The sequence below is a fragment of the Pelodiscus sinensis genome, chromosome 3 (genome assembly GCF_049634645.1).
Source record: "Pelodiscus sinensis isolate JC-2024 chromosome 3, ASM4963464v1, whole genome shotgun sequence".
Classification (NCBI taxonomy): Eukaryota; Metazoa; Chordata; order Testudines; family Trionychidae; genus Pelodiscus; species Pelodiscus sinensis.
Window position 1 is genome coordinate 12,019,139 of NC_134713.1, and position 22,405 is coordinate 12,041,543.

Here is a 22,405-nt window from a genome sequence, read left to right on the forward strand (position 1 = left end):
AGCTGGGGCGCTGCCGGTTGGTCCCGTAGCGCCACTCTGGGCGCTACTGGACCAACCCGGCAGCACCCCAGCTGCTCTGCCCCAGGCGTCCCCAAGTCAACCGCTGCTGAAACTGACCAGCACTGACTACAGGAAGCCCAAGGCAGAGTTGCTCTGCCCTGGGCTTCCTGGAATCAGCCGCTGATCAGTTTCAGCAGCAGCTGACTTGGGGACGCCTGGGGTTCTTAAGTTGAATCTGTATGTAAGAACTGGCGTCCAGATTCAGCCTGTTGAAACTGATCAGCGGCTGATTCCAGGAAGCCCGGGGCAGAGCAACTCTGCCTCTGGCTTCCTGTTGTCAGCCGCTGGTCAGTTTCAGCAGCGGCTGAATCTGGATGCCAGTTCCGACTTACATACAGATTCAACTTAAGAACAAACCTACAGTCCCTATCTTGTACGTAACCCGGGGACTGCCTGTAGTCTAAATGTAGGATGATATTGTATTTAATGCAACGGAGGTGGCAAATGCTAAGGTTATAATGGTGCTCAGTGTACAAACTAAGAATGAAGATGGTTAACCAGGTAACTAGTTAACTGGTAAGCCTCACCCAGGCCCAGCCCAAGGGCAAGGCGGGCAAGGCAAATGCCTTTGGTCCCACATTTTCAGGGGCCTGTTCTGCTGAGTATTCACCATCCACCAGCTGGGCCTGGAGTTCCGCTCCCAGCATCCTGCCTTGGGCCCCACAAACCCTTTGGCTGGCCTGGCCTCACCCGTTCTGATTAGCCGATGGGGGCTGGACCAGCTCTCTGCCTGCCCACTGCGGGCATGGGCTGTTTCAGTCAGCCGGAGCTGCTCCTGTCTATACTGGACCCAGCCCAGCTCTCTGTCTCCTTCCCCCCCCCCCCAGCCGCAGGTTACATAGTGGCTCCTCAGAAGCAGGGCTGGCAGGAGGTGTTGGCCCCACTCCCAAAGAGCCGGCTTCACTGTAGGCTCTGCATTATAAAGCTTATCTATAAACTTTATACTGGCTGGTGCAAGCAGGGACTAAGCCAGGCTGCTTGCCCACCTGGCACCTACTACATTTTAAGTTTAGAGCTCCAGGACCAAACTCTGCTGTGGCTCTGCAATTTAAAACACAGTAGGATCTGGGGGCAGGCTGCCTGGCTCCTACTGCCTTTTAAATTGCAGAGCTGCAGCAGGGTTTGGTCTTGTGGACAGGGGCTGCTGCCAGAGCAGCCTCCCCTGCTCCCTCCTTCAACACAGATAGAGGCAGCAGCGAGTGGGGTCAGGTGGCACCGTGCCTGCTTCCTGCCTCTGATACTGAGGCAGCAGTGGGGGAGGGGGAATGTAAGTAGTCGACTCAACTACTGTACTTGGTTACATCCCTACCTGGAATAGCATTGCTTCTCTATCAATCTTACAGCAAAGAGATAAAACAGAGAAATTTGGAGTAGTGTTCTGTTTTGGTGCAGCTAAATCAATGTTTAAGGTTTGAAAACTAGAAGACAATGTTATTGGAAACCAAATTAACTATACACCTTTTTTGTTAAAACATAACAAACGATAAGAGTTTATAGGGGTGAAGAAAAAAAATATACTTGATGGAATGCCCATTTAAAAAAATTACTAAAATTAACTTCAGAAAAATAACACTGTATTTTTGAAAAATACAGTCATTTAAATAAAGCATGTACATTTTTCTTTTATTAAAAAAAAGTAATTGAGTTAAGGACTCAAGCAACAATAGGTAAATCTGCTAGCTATCAATAAGAAAGTAACCAAAACACAAATCAAAGCTCCATTAAATCTTTGTGAAAACAACCAATGTGTTTACATGGTAAATAACACAGGTGACTGGGAGGGAAATGCTATTTGTGAATGGCAAGAAATAATTTAAAAAATAAACGAGGAAAAATAGAGGAAAGGAAATGCTGAGGTCCTTCAACCAAGTGACTCTCACTTTGGTTTCCCTTGACTATGACTCACATTCTTGCACTCCATTTATCAGCAGTGAAATCTCAGTGCAGTAATACCTTCCTAAACAATACTGCTCCATATTGTAAAGCTGTTGCTATGGTACTGTACTATACCAAGCCACGGCAGGAGCCAACAGCTAAAGGGGCACAGTGCTGTCAGCTTCACCTTGATTCATGGACCTTTCCAGAGGGAGAAATGGCCCATCTGCACAGTGCTTGAACTGAACACACATTCAGCGGTGGTCAGGAGTAAAGCTTTTTACCCTTTGTACTTACAAGATTAAGCAAAGTGCTGTGGCTGGGTACTAAAGCACACATTCTGTTCATAAGAGATAGTCTGGTAATTATGAATGGGGAGGTTATCAGGGACATAATTGCCAGTTTGCTAATCTTCTCATGCACACAGAACAATTTACATAAACATAAATCAAGCTGTAAAGAGAGAACCATAGCACAATTCTCTCAGATGATTGTTGTTTCAAATGAGAAACTCAGTTTTTCTCTTGGGTTGGACATTATGACTTAAAAGATAACCAACCTACTGTCTGATAAAGTGGCAACAAAAGTAAATTGTGGAGCCACGCTGTGGACAAACTCCAGGCTCCTGCTTTCTAGGCTACTACAGCCCAAGGTCTGAGGGTGATATCCGCAGATCATTTTTGTGAATCAGGATACAGATACAAATTTGTAATCTAGAACCCTGCAAATTTGCGGAAATCTGCTTTATATCTGCAAGTATCCACATCTGCAGATGCCAATGCAGACATTTGCAGCTCATTTTTGCAGATATAAATGTGGATACAAATTTTGTACCCATGCAGGGCTCTAAATACATGTAAAGCATTTTTAAAATTCAAATGTTATAAAAACCAAATTATTATTGATTATTATTAATTATTATTGTTTTGTCCTCATATTCCAAGGCAAATTTTCACTCTGGTTTTAACCAGACCTTCTGTTTTGTGTGTGCAAAATATGCTGGAGGGAATAACTTTGGATACAGTTTTGCACCAGCATTCATTCCAATATGCTGAAAATTGCACCTGCAGTTATTTGTGCTTGCATGCTGTTGCCACATAAGCAAATTAACTTTTGAAAATCTGGCCCATAACATGAAAAATAGATACATTTGTGTAAATTTCCTTAGACTTTATAGAAGCTGCTCTCACAAAATTACCATTGAAAATTACAAAAATTCATCTTCTAGATTATTTGTGTGAATGCTTAGCTAGCCAGGCTCTTATGAGCACCAAAATTATCACGTTTCAGACTGGCAAGGGTCAGCCAATTCAGTGTACCATTGCTCTTGTGCTAAGTTTCTAGCACTAAATATTTACAGCATATGATTTATTGGCCCAAAACATCAATACATATTTCTCAGTACCATCCACGTTTGGTTCACAGGCCATGGGAAAACTCAGAAATGGAATAATATGTGGCTTCAATAAGTGCACTCTCACTTTGCAACAATTAAAGTGTCTGTCCTTATAATCATCTATGGAGAACAGATAAGAGTTTCTGACCATTGCTCCGTTAATCTCTAACGGCCCAATCCTGGAAATAAATAAAGAGGTACTGGGTGCCCTTGACTCCCAGTGAGATCTGAAGGGAGGTGAAGGAATTCAGCACCTTCAGGAAAGACTCAACACATTGCAGGATTAGTCCCTCCCGACAGTAAATGTGCTTTCTTTCCTTCATGGCTGATAAACTCCTGAGAAAATGAAAAACTCTAACCATCATGAGGGAAAAAAGTTAAAAAATAAGAATTTAAATGCTAATGTAAAAGCAATTAGGGCCAATTTGTGCTCCCTAATTCACACATGCAATTCCCAATGAAGTTATGGGGATTCCTGTGTGGGTAATTAAGCGCGCTTTTTAGTTCTCAAAATGTTCCTGCTAACAACCAGAACTATTAGTAATGCTCATATAAATGGAGTGTTAAAGCTGTTTCATACTTCCAGTTCTCCTGATTTTTGTATTATTTTTTTAAAAGTAAGATTTACTATATTGAAAACTGTATTGTATTTTGCAGGATATTTTCCTTTTGCACATCATAACATAATGATCAGACTACAACACGGCATTCACCCTTCTCTCAACACTTCTTAAGTTTCCATCATTTTCTTGACTAGAATTTATTTTAAAAGATTTTGTCCTTGTGAAAGTCCTGTCTCCTATACATCCAATTTCATGCCCTCTTTCCTTTTTCAGAGGCTGCTTTTTCATGCTTCTAATGAATTCTTTAGTCCCTCTTCCTATTTGTGTAACATTTAAATGGGCTGGTGTTAGATGTATACTATAATACTATCCATATGCACCACTGTCCTTTACTGGATGTAATCTAAACTGCTTAATGTGTGTCTCAGCTCTGCACTGCTAATGAGCAAAACTGTTTCCTTTGGCTCAAATGATAGGGAATTGTGCTTCTGGTGTGCAAAACATACTTTTTAAGGAACATATTTCTGAATGGAGTGAATTAAACCCTAGCTCATTTTTCAAAGAACTGTTTAAAACAGATAAAATATTATTCAAAAGAGAATAAAAATGTACATTGAAATAACATTAAGATTGAAAAGTAAAGCACTTAAACCTCAGGAAAACAAAGTTAAAGTTGCCTGTGTATTAACATCAAGTTCACAATACTCAGTAGGGAACCAAACTATGAGTAAAAGATTCTTACAATTTGTGCATATTTTGGGTTTGAAGAGGCTTTATTTCTAAACAAAGCTGCATCTGAGTCAAGCTGCCCCATGTGATTAGTACCCTAAGTGATATGTCAATCATATTTCAGATTTCAAGGGCTTTTATCTGAAGAAATGACAGGATTATTAAATAGGTGCTGAGTGGGTGTGACAAATCCAGACGTGTTGGAGTGACAATCGTCTCCATGGTTAATGCTTGTACTCTTTATTATTAGAAGTACAATGAGCTTCTTGATAAAGATCACATACTGAATTCTGTTCCAAGATATACTAATGTAAATCCACAACAATTCATTCAATTTGGTAAGTATATTAAGACTCACTGAGAGATGAATTAAGAGGAAGAGGGGCTTAACATTTTCTGGGTGCATTTATTAATAAAGGAGAAAGGAATTAATTCCATAAAATATCATGAAGTATGAATGACACTGTTTGATACTGCAGTTAAGAGTCAACGCCCACCAGCATTTATAGCTACCTGAGATATGGCAATTATTCTCCTATCTAAGCTGGGTTTGTATTATGCTATTTCCAGAGTATACAGTGACCTGGTTGCCATTTTGTTTTCTAGTTCCCTCTCCCTGGCTCTCTGTGAGCAACCATCTTGGTCTGACTTACCAGTCCCAAAGGTCTACTACTGCCTGGAAGGAGGAAGAGTTGGAGAAGAAGAGTGTGTGTATGTCTGTGCACACACCCTACTGATGTCAAAGGGAAGGGGTCCTTCTCTATTGCTACCAACTGTATGGAAAGGTAAAGCCAGAAGAGGTGATCACAGTTTGAAAACAACCATCCAGCAAACCTGACTAAGATGAGGCAGACACAGTACTACATCCAGCCCAGAGGAGCAATCACAGGCTCCACAGCTGCAGAGGGAAGTTGGAGAGCCAGATGAGCAGAGCCAAGCTGTCGTGGGGACCCAAAGGAAGACCAGAGTTCAGTCAACGAAGGAGTCATAAAGGAAGCAGAGCATAGCCAACAGGAGCAAACCCAACCAGGAGAGAAACTTGGTTTTCAGAAGAATTCACTGGATGGCAATTAGAAAAGGAGATAAGCCCAGCCTAGGGGGCACCAACAGGAAAGAGAGCCCAGCCATGGAAAAGTCAGAGAGGTAGCGAAGTCCAACCATAAGGAACAAGAGAAAAAACAAAACTAAAATGGTGAAAAACAGGAATAGCAGAGTCCAGATGGGACATTAGGGGTACGTCTAAACTACATGGCTCCGTCGACGGAGCCATGTAGATTTGTTGTTTTGGCAAAGGTAAATGAAGCTGCGATTTAAATGATCGCGGCTTCATTTACATTTACATGGCTGCCGCGCTGAGCCGACAAACAGCTGATCACGAGGTATAACGGGGCTGCCGACAAAGGGCTTTGATGTTGGCAGGGGAGTGTCCAGACTAGCGTGCTGAGCGGACAAACAGCTGATCAGCTGTTTATCGGCTCAGCGCGGCAGCCATGTAAATGTAAATGAAGCCGCGATCATTTAAATCGCGGCTTCATTTAGCTTTGCCTATGTGTCTAATCTACATGCCTCTGACGACAGAGGCATGTAGTCTAGACACAGCCTAGGGCAAGTCAGATGGAACACAGTACAGAAATAGGCCACTCTTACTTTAACTTGACCATGTTTTATTATATATTAAATAGTTTTATTTTTCCTGAAATACACTGGTGCACAGAAACCTTGGGATTGGGTGGGCTGTATTAGAAAACCATTGTCCATTATTAATTATCCATTTTTGTTTATTCAAGGGCTTGGTCCCTAAGTGTAATAGAGATGATAGACGGGAAACTGTTTTGCAGTCCTTGCTCTAAATTAGCAACAATCACAAAGAAAATGCTTTCACCTTGCTTTTCAGTGGGGATCCCTTTTAAGTTGCCATCTGCCTCACTCATGTAGGAGTGAAAAGCACCAGGGAAGTTCCCTGAAAAATCACTGCCTTCCCAACCAGGCATGAAAGAAGGGAAGATTTCACATGCAGATCTCTCTTCTCCTGCACGGAAAGGGAGAAAACAACTAAACTATTTCCGTGGTACTACTACCCCCATTTCTGAAACCTGTGGATATGCTCTGGGGAATTCTGGCCCATGTTGTGGATAGAGGTGGAAACTGAGTTGGTTGGAGGCAAAAGTGTGAAGACTTGGGCAACAGTTGGTGGCAATGCACAAAATTTCTCCTCTGGCTCCATCTTGCTTAGGTAGTAAACATAATACAGGCTGGTGGCCTCTGTCCTGGGGAGAGGTGAAATGCTAGCTAACACAGTTCTATTAGAGCAATACCACCAGGGAGCTGGAGAGCCACCAGAGTGAGAGCCAGTTCACACAAGCAGGGGTACTGTGAGGATGGATTTGGTTCTTCTGCAGATACCCCTGATTTCTGCACTGATTCCCAGTGGAACTGCCACGGCATTTACATCATCCAGAAATGTTCTCCTTTCTCCTCTAAGAAAATATGGCAATTTTCCAGGCAAACCAATTTTGCAAGCCAAAGGTGTAGGGACTTTGTAGTAAACACTGATTGTAAGGAGCAAGCAGGATACCATATTATCTGACAGGGTTTTTAATAGATAAGCCTTCCCCTTTTCACTATCTCACATCAATGCAAAGGTCATTATATGTTCTTGCTTAATATCCTCAATATCAAATGTTAAAGTTGCTGAGAGCATTAGTGGTAACACAAACTCATATTCTATTTTCAAAATATCGAGGTCACTTAGGGTGCATCCATACTGCACCGTGGCATAAAATAAGAGACGCAATTTTGAGCTATGCAAAATGTGTATCTTATTTCAATCTTATTTTGTCCTCTAATTTTGAAATAACCCACATAATTCCTCATGAAATGAGGTTTAGAGGGACGTGAGAATAACAGTCCTGTTATATTTCAAAATAATGGGCTTGCTGTGAAGATGTGGGATAGCTATTTTGGGATACGCTGGTATCCTGAAATAGCATTACAGTGTAGATGTAGTCTTAGGGCCGGATTCCAACAGAAGCTATTCAGCATGAATAAGAGTAACTCCCCAAGTTATCCTATTGTCGTCCCTAGGATTACTCATGAAGTAAAATAACAGAATCTGTCCTTTAGATAGTAAAAAGAGAACAATGTCAAATGTTTTGTTTGCAATTTAATCAATATTGAGAAAAGATTTCTAAAGAGAGGTTTTCTGAAGGAAAGTAGAACATTTATTTAAGAGCTTAGTGAATGTGATTTAGAAACACAAGGGAAAGAGCAAAACTTACTACATAATGATTCAGATCTGACTTGAATTTCACTAAAAGGCCCTTCACATCTGTATCACAGAAATAACTTAATCCAATTTGTTGTAATAAATAAATTGAATCTATTCCAAAGTTGAACATGGGAAAGAATTCTACTTTCTGAAGATGAAACAGTATACTTGGTTGGGTAAGCAGACTTATCCCATTTAACACGGAGAAACTGAGTCACAGAGAAGATAAGTAACTTGCCTAATATCACACAGAATGTCAGTGGCAGAGCCGGGGCAGAACTTAGTGTACACTTCAGTGAATCTGAGGATACTTGGATTGATTCTGGTTCAAATGTTATCCCTTACCTTAACAAAGAGGAAAATGTCACTCTCCTCCTGAAAGTTGTCCATTTCTCCAAAGTTGTTGTTAGCTGGAAATCTGTTGGAAACTGGCAAGCTGGGGGAAGTACCCAGGCTATTACGAAGACTGAATCTAGTAGGAGACGGAATTTTGTTTTCAAACCCCATCCTTTCCCCATGTTCATCATCCTGCGTTGGACTCATCATCACCATCTCTTCCTGGAGATTCTGGTCATCTTCAGCCCCTTGCTGAGAGGAAGCTGAACCATCCTCCCCATCAGCCCCTTGCTGAGAGGAAGCTGAACCATCGTCCCCATCATCCCCTTGCTGAGAGGAAGCTGAACTATCGTCCCCATCAGCCGCTTGCTGAGAGGTAGCTGAACAATCCTCCCTATCAGCTCCTTGCTGAGAGGATACCGAATTACTGCAGCTGTGATCCAGGCTCTCCAGACAGCTGATATCCATGCTTTCTGGAGAAGTGGGGGAAGAAGGAAATACTGGGTCTTCATGGACTTGTTCATAAAGATTCATTACCTTTTCTTCCTCTGAATCAGGAATCTCATAGATGCTAGTGTTCTCTACATTTTCATAAATGGTAGTAAAGCCTCCCTTTTCCATGCTGACTGGTCGGTTAGATTTTACCTATCTTTTGGTATCTTGAGCGACTGGAGATGGCAACAGATAGACACTGTTTAAAAGGAGGCAGTGTTCGTGGTGTGCCTTTTCAATGCACTAGTACACATGACAGGTTTCCAACAATCATTTACTGAGCTTTAAGTCAACAAACTATACTTCCACTGAAGTCAAAGATAAGGCCAGCTCACTTTTAACCTCTTCCTCGATCAGAGCATTTGCAGCTATATTTAATCAGTATTTGCTCTTTTCAATATATGTTAGCCAGACTTCAGTATATATATAGTGAATCCAACTTAGACAATTACTACAGGTCAATAAAAATGAATTGTGAAGTATACATGATCTTTATATGAAAGTCTAATATACCTTTGGGATACTTTGCTTAAAGCCTAGAGGCAGTAAATCTCACTGCACTGATTTTCTGAGTATTAGTGAAAAATAAGGGTAGCTAATTCTCTGATCACAAAATGCCACCAACAGTGTAAACAAGCTGCAATACTTCAATGGTTAATCACAAGCCAATGAAGAAACATAACTGCCACAAAAAATAAATTCAAGAAGTAGCACAAAAGATAAGGCATCACACAGATTGTCTTGTATCTCAGGGTCTTGCATTCTCCTCCAGGTTCTGTCACTGAAACACCATATGGCCTTTGGCAAATCACTTTTGTCTGCCTTGACTTGCCAATTTGCAAAGTGGGACAATAATATTTACTCATTAGAGATGTAAAATTTTGATTAATTTGCCAATCAGTCAGCAATTAGTCAATAAGAGCCTTTGAAATGTAACAACAGCCCTGGAGAAAGCACTGCAGGGAGCACGAGGTCAGCTGGGGACTCTGAGTCCTCAACTGACCCCGGGCTCCATGCAGTGCTGCTGCTTTGAAACGCTGTGGGGAACCCAGCATCAGGCTCCACACAGCGTTTCGGAGTCCCCAGCTGACCCCATGCTGCGCATGGTGTTTCAAAGCAGCAGACCCCGGGCCATGTGCAGGCCAAGCCAGCTGAGGACTCCAGCTGGCCCCGGGCTGCACGCAGCATTTCAAAGTGGCATGGAGCCTGGGCTGCCGCTTTGAAGCACCCCCTCCTCATTCTTCCCCCACTTGCTGCCTCTTTCTGATAGAGGCAGCAAGGGAGGGAAGCAACTAGCTGATTAGCATATTGACTATCCAATAAGCATTTGCTTATTGGATAATCAACTAGTTGACTAGTCGTTCACATCCCTATTACCCACATTTGTAAATTACTTCGGATCAAGCAATAAAAAGGTATTAGTGTTAAGTTTTATTATATTACATTTAAAATATAGTATATGTATCTCCCATTTATATCTAGGTTCTTTACATAGCAAGGACTTGGCACGAACTCAGAGTATTCAGTGACAGGGACTTGGCACAAACTCAGTGACCTGGCACACTGAAGTTCTTGGCTTCTCTGGTTTGATTCCTACAACCAGTGCTGGGTTTACCAGAAGAGCAGGGGAGGTTGGAGAAAGAACAGAATCATTACCTTCCCCCCCCACCAGCTCTGCACAGAACAAAGAGGTGCATGCATTATACCTCCATCAAAAGATGGTGTAGCAAATGTCTCCCTGAGATCAGAAGGGTGTGGATTAGAGTCATTATTTTTGTATTCAGCCTATCAAAAGCCTATAATAAAAGACAAGCAGCAAAAGTGTAGCAGCTTTTAAACTCACAGGCAGCTGGATTCATCACCTAAATCATTCTGATTTACCTATATTTAATTTTTAAATGGACAATACAAATGGTGTGAGTGGAATTTGCTTTCCCTATCTGGAACTAACACGTCTCTGCACAGATAGAGTTAAATAACAGAAGGACATTCAGATACTTTGACACATGATTACATTTCTGGATAGGCACAAAATAAGGACTTCAGGGATGTATAATTCATATTCAGTGTGTTACTCACATAATCTCCCTGATCCACAAGCAAGGTTAGCAAGCAGAACAAAGCTCATTTCTCCTTCACTGTTCTCATATGTACCTGGCACATTGCTTGAACGTCTTTTCAAACCCAAACTAAAATATTATCAAACATATGTCAAACATCATAAAAAATCATGTGTCAGGTCCCCAGAACATGAAATTGGCTTACAAAATCATGAGAGTTTAAAACAATAAAGATGGGGTTCTTTTGATTTACTTTCTGTTTTTCAAACCTTAAGAGTTATTAGGTCCTGTTTTCAAGCTTTTCTGTGATATCATGAAGGCTAGAAACTTACATTTAAAAAAATAAAAGTTGAAATTCTTGCATAATCATTTGTCTCCAGGATTTAGGACTTCAAGTATAAAAGGTTAAATTCTGGATCCACAGAAATCAATGGGTGCTTTGTCATTGAATGCTGCCAACATGTCACAACAAATATTGCAAAACTTGCAGTAAAATCATGAGTTGGCACCACTGACATTTTGATGGGATCTGAATTCTGCACATACCTCCCAAAACTATATTAAGGGTCCTGATTCCCCAGTCTTAGGCAAACCCTATCTCCACCTCTGTGAATGTGGAGGTCCCCCTGGTGGTGAAACTGGTGCACTTGCATTGAGAAGAGGGTTGAGTTCAGGGCAAGGAGTCATACAGCACCAGAGTAGGGATGTTAAATTGCGTTTAATCAGCTAATTGAGTAGTCGATAATGGGGGAAACTGCAGTGGAGTGAGTTCCCAGCTCTGGGAGCTAACCCTGCTGCGGTGCTGACTTTTAAAGATATTGAGAGATTAGTGGCTCTTCATACATTTAAAAAGCAGAAGCACAGTGTCTGGGACCAGGTGCAAGATGGGACACCTGATTCCCGGCTCACGCCCAGTCCCTCCACTATGCTTCTGTCTCCCCTGCCTTTTTAAGCTGGCTCCCCCCAGTACCGGCTCCTGCTCCCCTGCTTGCTGCCTCTCTCTGACTACGTCTATACTGCACCCTTCTTCTGCAAAAGCTTATGCAAATGCAGCACGGAGTAGAATATCACTGTGCTTCATTTGCATAATTAATTAGGGGGCATTTTTGCGCAAGAGGCTTTTGCGCAAAAAGGAACTGTGTAGACAGCTCCTTTTTGAGTAAAACCCCCTCTTGTGCAAGATCCGTTCTTCCTGAAAAAATGAGGAAGAAAGGCTCTTGCACAGGAGGGGTTTTTTTTGCACAAAAAAGAGCCGTCTACACAGCTCCTTCTTGCGCAAAAGCCTCTTGCACAAAAACGGCCTCTAATTAATTATGCAAATGAAGTGTGGCGATATTCTACTCCGTGCTTCATTTGCATAAGCTTTTGCTGGAGGAAAGGTGCAGTATAGACGCAGCCTCAGATAGAGGCAGCAAGGAGGGGGGAAACGTATGCTTATTGGGTACAGTAGTCGACTAGTCACTTACATCCCTACACAAGAGCTTAGATTCATGAAAGCTCCCAGAATAAGAATGGCCACGCAAGAATGGTAAGGCCAGAAGATCTTCTGTTGTATGCAACTTCCAGCTGGTCCTACACGTAGAACAGATATGTTAAGAACTTCATGCAAATTTGCATCATTCCCAGTACACAAATCTGCGATTGGAGCTGAGTACTAGAACAGTGAATATAGCCTCATATGCACACCCAACAGAGCTACTGACTACTATTGAATGTTTGGATGCACAAGTATGCAGAAGAGCCAACAGTCATGCTAGGCCCCTGGGCAATGTAGAAGGTGGTGGCTATGCACTCCCAGAAGGGGTGGGGCTGAGGACAGCTGTCTGTCTGTGCCACCCAGCTCTCAGCACTGCCTGAAGCATGCCATGCGGTGCCCCCACAACCCCAAGAGCTGCCTGAAGCTTGCTGCGTGGTGCTCCAGCAGCAATTTAAAGGGCTCTGCGCACCACGGCTGCAGCAGTGACATCAGCGACCAAAGCCCCGGCCCCTTTGAATCATCCAGCCCTGGGGCACCTTCCTCCCTCTGTATCCGTCGACAGGTCTGTCAATAGGGTCGTGCATAATGACTTGTTTGCTTTATCCTTCTCAGTTTTGTAAAGCATACTGTATTGATCCACCCCCACCTTATAAAACCCAAGGTATATCTCAGGGGAGGATGGGTGGGGATGGAGAGACATTTCCTCAAAGCTTCAATTCATTTCAGCAATGCTATTTCAACAGCAACCTTTTAAAAATGCTTTGTGGCAGAAGCATCTCTCTCCACATTCATCTTGCAGCGTGGAAAACAATGCTCCACTATATCTGCCTCAGTCCCTCCTTCTCCAACCCTACCCCTCTTTAATATGGCTCCTTGGCTTTCCGGAGCTTTGTTTGAGTTCCTTTGCTATTCTATGTTATACAGTCCAAAGAAACTGGGATGGATGGGGAGGAGGGAGCCCTTTGGTTTGCATTTTTTTGTTTGTTTTTTTTGCTTTTAAGAAAATGCTTTGTGTATTTTCAAGCTTTGCAAGAACATAAGTGCACTTCACTGTTAAAAGATTTCTCTGAAGAAGGACTCCATGGTGTAAGTATTCTCCTTACACAACACCCAGGGTATGTCTACACTACAAAGTTAGTTCGAACTAACGAACGTTAGTTCAAACTAACTTTCATAGGCGCTACACTAGCGCTCCGTTAGTTCGAATTTAATTCGAACTAACGGAGCGCTTAGTTCGAACTAGGTAATCCTCATTCCACGAGGATTAAGCCTAGTTCGAACTAGCTAGTTCGAATTAAGGGGTGTGTAGCCCCTTAATTCGAACTAGTGGGAGGCTAGCCCTCCCCAGGTTTCCCTGGTGGCCACTCTGGCCAACACCAGGGAAACTCTACTGCCCCCCTCCCGGCCCCGGACCTCTTAAAGGGGCACGGGCTGGCTACGGTGCCCGTGCCAGGTGCAAGCCTGCCAGCACCCAGCCAGCAGACCCTGCACCTGGCACGGATCAAGCCACCTACCCGATGCCCCCCAGCCCTCCCCCTCTTCCCGGGACCAGGCTGGCGGCTCCCGGGAGCTTGCCCGGGACCGCAGGAGGCGGGCACCCGCCTGGGCTAGTGCGGACATCGTGGACCTTGTCCATGATCTCCGCACTAGACACAGGAAAGTGGCCGGCTTGGGCAGGATAGCTGCCAGCCTGGCCACCCAGGAGCAGGTGTGCAAGAGAATCAAGGGGGTCCAGTGAGACCCCCGACCCTGAGCCCTGAGCTTACAATGGCCGTCCTGGGTCAGACCAAAGGTCCATCTAACCCAGTAGCCTGTCTGCCGACAGCAGCCAACCCTAGGGACCCTGGAGGGGATGGACCGAAGACAGTGACCAAGCCATTTGTCTCGTGCTATCCCTCTCCAGCCTTCCACAAACCTTGGGCAGGGACACCACTCCTACCCCCTGGCTAATAGCACTCCATGGACCCAACCTCCATGACTTGATCTCACTTCCCTTTAAACTCTGTTCCAATTCTAGCCTTGACAGCCTCCTGCAGCAAGGAGTTCCACAGGCTGACTCTTTGCTTTGTGAAGAAGAACTTTCTGTTACTAGTTTGAAGCCTGCTACCCATTCCTTTCCTTTCGTGTCCTCTAGTCCTTCTTTATGGAACTAATGAAGAACTTTTCTGTATGCACCCTCTCCACCCAACTCCGGATTTTAGAGACCTCTATCCTGTTCCCCCTCCGTCTTCTCTTTTCTAAGCTGAAAAGTCCCAGTCTCTTTAGCCTCTCTTCATATGGGACCTGTTCCCAACCCCTGATCATTTTAGTTGCCCTTCCCTCTCCCAGCCTCTCTCTTCCCCTCTCCCACCTCCTTTTCCCAGTCTCCCCCAGTTTTGTTCAGTAAAGACAGATTCCATTTTGGAAGACACGTTATCTTTATTTTGTACATCAAGAAGAGGGGCTAGGGAAGGGTAAGTGGAAGGAGGTGAGGGAGGAATGGGGCACGAGCCCCTGATGGGGAGGACTGGGCTGTCTCTGCGGGCTTCTGGGGGTGGAAGCTCTCCTGCAGCCCCCCCAATTGCCCCGTCTCCCCAGATGGCAGCCTGCGGCAAGTGCAGCCGGGCTGATGGCCGAGTGCTGTGATGTGCCCAGTGTGGGCACTCCGGGCACTCCAAGCCAGGACTGCTTTGCAAGCGGGGCACCCCTGAGAACTGTCTGTCCGGGGTGGGGGTCGGGACCCTTTAAGCACAGCCCTCAGCTAGCCTGAGACAGCATCTCCACGCTCTAAGTCCTCCTCTGATGCCCTGCCGGCACTGCTTCCGGCCATCCTTAACCCCGCTTCAGGGTCCACTTAATGTGGACGCGCTAGTTCGAATTAGCAAAACGTTAATTCGAACTAGTTTTTAGTTCTAGATGCGTTAGTTCAAATTAGCTTAGTTCGAATTAACTAATTCGAACTAAGTTAGTTCGAATTAGTGCTGTAGTGTAGACATACCCCCATTGATTTCAAGAGATACCCTATGCATGGAGTGCTTGCCCCAGCAGACCATTTAAAACCAGCAAAATGCTTCCCTGGTCCTCTCCCTGTTGCCACCCAGTTGTACAAATCACTAAGAATGGAAAAAAGAAAAACTATCATCAGTAGTGATAACTGCTTCAGTGATGACCGCTTCAGAAGAGAACCAATGTGTACTTTCTATAGAACTGAATTACCTTGATTTTTTTGGAGGGGAGGGGGGGCAGAGAAAGCTTTCGCAGTAAGTAGCAGCACCTGCTGGAAATGAACAAGAAGGCAGCTAACATACAAATATTATGGAACAGTGTGAAACTCAGTGTTTCACTTCTTTTAAATAATAAAATCCACTTTTTCCACTTCTCTTTTCACACTCCTGTACTTGCCAAAAGCTCACTGCCAAAAATCGATATACAGTTTACACCTGTGTACAGTGTAAATATAAAATGAGTGTAAAATGCAACTGATCTGATAGCATTTTATATCTTCTTTGCACAGTATAATGGATTATATACAGTGCAAATCATTGAAAAATGGCCTTCTCTCTGTATCTAAAGAAGTACTTCTTCAAAATTAATCTAGGAAGAACAGACCTCCTTTTCATTTTAAAGCTTAATCTCCACTACAAACTTTTGTATTCAAATACACTGAAAAGTTAGATTAATTAAAATGATGCCAACTATGACTTTGCAGATAATACAGGCTAAGCCCCAGTCATTATTGTAAATGGGTAAAAATTTAAAAAATGCCTAAATGACTTAGGAGCTAGTCCCATTTTGAAATGGGTCATAGGCTTCTGAGTCACTTAGAAGCATTTGAAAATTTATCCAAAATTTCATCCATGGCAAGATAAAACCTAAAGTTGCTATAGATTTTATTGGCTAATTAAAAATGTTTAAAATTAAAACAAAGAGGGTGGACTGGTATTAGCCATGTTGAAAATTTATTAGCTCAAACATTTTCACACCATTCTTTGTACTGTTGACAAAGTTTCATTATTTTCCCTTCTAATGAGATGAATAGAGAACTCTTTTTCTTTTCTTAATTCATAGAGAAAAATGAAATTGTATAGTCAATAACATGGACTGCTTCATTAAGCCAAAAAAATCAGAGATAAGAATCAACTGAGTTATTCTGACAAACTAGCTGAGGATCTTCCCTTTCCTATGTACAAAGAGAGAAGCTACTTGGGGTGTATTTTTATAAGGTCACTCAGTGAGGTATGGGTTGTGTGTCATCATGGATCCACGGCCAAAGGGAGCTGTGAGCAGCCATACTTGCAGATGTGCAGGTAAATAAATTGCAGTAGCCTATGAGGGCTTAACCCTGGCAAACTTCATCCAACCTACAGGCTGCTTATTGCCCACCTCGACCTAGCCCAACATTTTAAAAATAGTATCAAAAGTCAGAATTGAAAATGGATGAACACCCTTGAAAGAGTGAAAACAACCAGCACCGAAGCAGTGATTATGAATATTCTGCAGATACAGGTCATGTAATCAGAATGGGTGGTGACAGATTCTGAAAAGTCCTCTATGGGAAGTTGAAACTCAGAAAGCAAAGGAAAGTTAGTCAATGTATACACTTAAAAGCACCCTGAAGCAAAATCTGAAATGTGATTTGTCCTTTTCATATGTGTTCACTTTTTTTTAATTGTATCCTTTGGTATATATGGTTGTGACTATTTTCTTCCACCATTTGATCTGAGGAAGTGGGTCTGGCCCACGAAAGCTCATCATCTTGTTAGTCTTTAAAGTGCTACATTGTCCTGCATTTTGCTTCAGCTACACCAGACTAACAGGGCTACATTTCTATCACTATAAAAATAGGGGAAATTGATGGATTAATAGACTATTCAGGGGGAAATATAGAACTGATTATACACAAAGCTCTGCCCAATGCATAAAATAAAATGGAAAAAAAACAGAAAAATATTTTCCTCTAGAAGTTCAGTTGTAGCAATCTAATTATTAGTAAAGAAATGTGTGATTTTAAGGAGATGATATTCCTTGAAATGTAAGATCAAATGTCATTGAATTAGTAAAATAGTACATCTTGGTTTTATTTGAACCAAAACTAAAATAGGAATTGTTTTCATTAGTGGAGTGTGATTCCAGCCTGCAGTCTCTCTCCTATTTTCTGAATAGGTCTAGCCAAACACTGATGTATTTTGTAGCCAACATATCCTTTGCAAATGGATGAAGTAAAGCATAACACCAGTACCCTTATACAGCACTTTGAAACAAATTATTATCAGGGGAGCCTACAGAATAGCCGGGCCCCTGGGCAAGTGGAAGAACCCCGGATCTGCATTCCCGGAAGGGGGGGAGGGGGGGAAGGAATCAGGTGGAAGGGGTGGGTCTGAGACACCTAACCCCCAGTGCTGGCTGGATGATCCTTTCCTCCCCCTCGCTCCCGCTGGCCCTTAGAGCTGGCTGGCGAGTGTGGCGCAGGACAGGGCTCTGCAGAGAACAGTAATACTGCGGCAATTCTAAAGGGCCTAAGGTGCAATAGAAGCCGTTGGGAGCCTCAAGCCCTTTAAAATCACTGGACCCCAGGGCAATTACTCCCTTTGGCCCCTCTCTCCCCACCATCAGTGGGCCTGATTATTATTTTTATTGTAAATGGTACCAGAAAACATGTTAGGTGCTCTATAAATTTAGAAAAAGACAGTCCCTTCATGGAACCCCTTGCAATCTAAAGAGAAAAAAAGCTAGAATACAATATACAACCAAAGTTGTGCCAGTAACACATATCTTACTAGTTCCTTGTTTTGAATTTGTTTTTATAAACAGATCAAATATTATTACTGACTCAGTTTTGTAGGCATTGTGATATGAATGGGTCTTAAAAGTCTTATCTAGAACAATATTTAAGGTGTGATGTTCAAGTGACATTTTAAAAGTGTATATATAGTCAAGACATGCTGCCTTTCAAATAGGTTAAACTGGGTAAGTAAAATAAGTCTTACCTTCCAGTAACTTCAATAGGATTTAAACACATGCTTAAATGTTTTGCCGAACAGGGATGTGATTACTCACATTTTTAAGATTAAGCACACAAGTAAGTGCTTTGCTGAATTAAAGTCACCAGGAACATCCTTTTAACTCTGAAAATCTATCAGGATCATTGTATAAATAGAATGATTCTACTCTAAGGAGTAGGTTTAGAGACTAGTAAAATGCCTGATTAGTGTGAAAAATAGGAACATGTATACAAAGATTAAATAGGCTAAAAGGCTGGGAACTCCCTCCTCTTGTTGCCATATACTCTCCCACTCCCGTAAGATAGCAAATATGTTTTATGGGACTACAGTAAGGTCACTTATGTAAGTGACAGATCCTTTCCCTACTGAAAAATGGGCATGCAGGAATTCATGAATATGTATACTTATTACTATGTCAGATTCAAATCAAGGTTTTGTGGGTTTTCTTTAAGTCAATGCAGCTGCCAGTGTTCAACCTATTTATCATCTTTATCTGAATTCACCTGGGATGATTTATATACTTCTGCGGTTTACCACACCTTGTACATTGCATGCAGTTCTGGTTACACCATCTCAAAAAGATATATAAGAATTGTGAAAGGTACAGAGAAGGGCAACAAAAATGATTAGGGATATGGAACAGGACTAGGACTATTCATCTTTGAAAGGAGATAACTAAAGGGGGGATATGGTAAAAGTTTATAAAATCATGACTGGTATGGAGAAAATTAATACAAAATTGTTATTTATCTCTCCATATCACACAAGAACTAAGGGTCACACAATGAAATTAATAAGCAGTAAGTATAAAATAAGCATAAGGAAATAGTTCATATAATGTACCATCAACCTGTGATACTTGTTGCCAGGAGATGTGAAGGCCAAAAGTATAGCTGGGTTCAAAAAAGAATTAGGTAAGCATAGGGAGAATAGGTCCATCAATGGTTATTAGCCCAAGTGGTTAGGGATGAAAACCCATGTGCCCAGTATCCCTAAGTTTCTAACTTCCAGAAGCTGGCACTGAACAACTAGGGATGGAATGCTCAATAGTTTTTTAGTTCTTTTCATTCCCTATGAAGCTTTTGGCACTGGCTGCTGTCAGAAGACAGGATACTGAACTAGATGATCATTGGTCTGAGTTAATATGGCCATCCTTACACGTATTCCAAGAACAAGGGTGAATCAGAGCTCTTCTACTTCATTTACAGATTTTCTCATAGCTTTCTTGTGTGGTAGCAGTATACCAGGTCTATATCTCAAACTAACCCATCAGAGAGGTAGGACACCATAACCCACCAGCCCTAATGTATGCATAAAACTCATCAAGGGAAAGCAAACAAGATTTGAATTCACACAGTGTGAATGTACCAGAGGCATGTGTAATCTCAAGAAGCTAAATCTAGCTTTGTACCTCTGCTGAAGAACAGTATCTAGGACAATGATAAATGTGGCTTTGTTCCTCTATTTTCATAATTAAATATCACAATAAAATAAGACTACTGATGCTTTGATAAATTGCCAATTCATTTCCGTAATAAATTGCTAAGGTACATTTCAATTTTTAAAGTTTATAAATTATGTTGGTCTGATTCTATCTTTCCAAAACCAGAATAAATATTGAGTAACTCCACTGACTTCCATAGAAATACTTAAGGGTATGTCTACACTAGCTTGGTAGTTCGAGCTAGGTAGGCAAATGAGGGCAACTGGAGTTGCAAATGAAACCCGGGATTTAAATATCCCGGGCTTCATTTCCATCTTCCCGGGCGCCGCCATTTTAAAATCCCCCTTAATCTGAACTCCGTACCCGTGGCTACATGCGGCACGGAGTAGGTAGTTCGAATTAGGATCTCTAATTCGAACTACTGTTACTCCTCGTGGAATGAGGTGTACCAGTAGTTCAAATTAGAGATCCTAATTCAAACTACCTACTCCGTGCTGCGTATAGCCACAGGCACGGAGTTCGGACTAAGGGGGATTTAAAAATGGCGGCAGTCAGTTTCTATGGAAGTCAGTGGAGTTTCTATGGAAGTCAGTGGATATTTAAATCCTGGGCTTCATTTGCAACTCCGGTTGCCCTCATTTGCCTACTTAGCTCGAACTACCGAGCTAGTGTAGACATACCCTAACTTTTATTAGCCCCTTTTATATAGATATGGAGACATAGAGAAGTGCAATTTCTTATTCCAAATCACACAGGAAGTCTGTGGCAGAGCCAGAAATAGAACCTTGGAGGCTGGACTCCCAGGGCATGTCTACACTACAGAGTTTTGTTGGAACAATTGCCATTTTTCTGACAAAACCTGAGTTATTACCACACTGCAATCACATTCTTCCAAAAGTAAATCGAAAGAACAGAGGGGTTTTTCCGGCATTGGTAATCCTCTTTCTACAAGGAAGAAGTCTTTTTACGACAGAGCTCTTTCGGAAAAATGTGTGTGTGGAAGGGGAAGAGGGAGTTCTTTCGAAAGAAGAGGAAAGAGGAAAAAGTACAGGTGCCCTGGTGGCTACTCCATCCATAGTAATCACAGCTTAAATGCAAGATAGCATACATTCAGTGTAGATGCTATCTTTCGAAAAAGCAGATTGCTTTTTTGATGCGCTTTTGTGTGTGGACACTCTCTTTCGGAAGAAGTTTATCTGGAAGATCTCTTCCAAAAAAGTTCTTCCGAAAGAAGCCTGAAGTCTAGACGTAGCCCCAGTTTCCTACTCTGGCCATTATTCACAGCTAGAAATAGAACCCAGAAGTCCCAGAGGCTAGCCCCTGGATCTGAACATTCAAAAAACCTTTCCAGTGTCCTTTCCAGCTTCTAAAAAGAGATGTAGTGAAGGATTCCAAGATGCATTTGTGCTGGAAGCAAGCAATTGAGCAGAAACAGGGTCTCATCCTTTCAGTGTAAGAAATAAGGAAGATGGAGGAAGGATGGCCTACCAAGATGGGTGCATAGGTAGCAGAAAATGAGAAGCCATTTGGACAAGAAGGTACCCAAACCTGTCTGGACTTGCAGGACTAGCCTAGGATTCACTCTGCTGACCCATTTCACTTTACAACAGCAATAAATCAAGTATATTGGGTTTCAGGAAACAACAGACAAATGAGAACCACACCCCTCTTCCCCGGCATCACATCCATCATTTATAACCTGCCTTAGCTAACTATTGAAATCCCTGGCATCACTGCCCTTACCTACATGCTGCCTTAGCTTACTGTTGAAGCACGCTGGTCTCACATCCCTCATCTGTGTCACACCATAGCTTTCTATTGAACCTCCTTTCATCACAGCCCTCCCCTATAAACTGCCACAGCTTCCCACTGAACCCTCCTGGCATCACAGCCCTTGCCTACACTTTGCTATAGCTTCCCTTTAGAACATAAGAACAGCCATACTGGGTCAGACCAAAGGTCCACCGAGCCCAATATCCTGTCTTCCAAAAGTGGCCAATGTCAGAGGTCCCAGAGGGAGTGAACAGAACGGAATTATCACATGATCCCTCTCCTGTCATCCATTTCCAGCCTCTGACAAACAGAAGCTAGGGACACCATTCCCACCCATGCTGGCTAATAGCCACTGATGGACCTAACCTCCATGAATGTATCTAGGTTTTTTTTTAACCCTGTGAAATTCCTGATGTTCACAACATCCTCTGGCAAGGAGTTCCACAGGTTGACTGTGTGTTGCGTGAAGAAGAAAAAATTCCTTTTGTTTTAAACCTGCTGCCTATTAATTTCATTTGGTGACCCCTAGTTCTTATGTTATGGGAACAAGGACATAACTTTTCCTTATTTACTTTCTCCATTCCTGTCATGATTTTACAGACCTCTATCATATGCCCCCCATGTCCCAGTCTTTTAAATCTCTCTTCATATCATATTCCAAAACCCTATCATTTTTGCTGCCCTTTTCTGAACCTTTTCCAATGCCAATATATCTTTTTTTTTAGATGAGGTGACCACATCTGTATGCAGTATTCAAGTTGTGGGAGTAGCATGGTTTTATATAGAGGCAATAAAATATTCTCTGTCTTATTCTCCAATGAGTCTCGATATTTTATTTGCTTTTTTGACTGCCACTGCACATTCAGTGGATGTTTTCAGGGAAGTTGTTTTTGGGCAACTTCATTTGATCCGCCAGCTGCGACCCTTACTGAACAAACATGACTTGGCCAC

General features: G+C 42.5%; 1 protein-coding gene across 1 annotated transcript in view; it reads right to left on the bottom strand.

The window, feature by feature from the left end:
• Positions 1–8,923, bottom strand: part of CLIC5 (chloride intracellular channel 5) — a 114,361-nt gene extending 105,438 nt beyond the window's left edge. The window contains exon 1 of the mRNA XM_006120668.4: positions 8,237–8,923. Within this exon, the coding sequence (XP_006120730.1) occupies positions 8,237–8,848 (612 nt within the window). The 5' untranslated portion in view covers positions 8,849–8,923. The remainder of the gene's footprint in view (positions 1–8,236) is intronic.
• Positions 8,924–22,405: the final 13,482 nt, after the last annotated feature.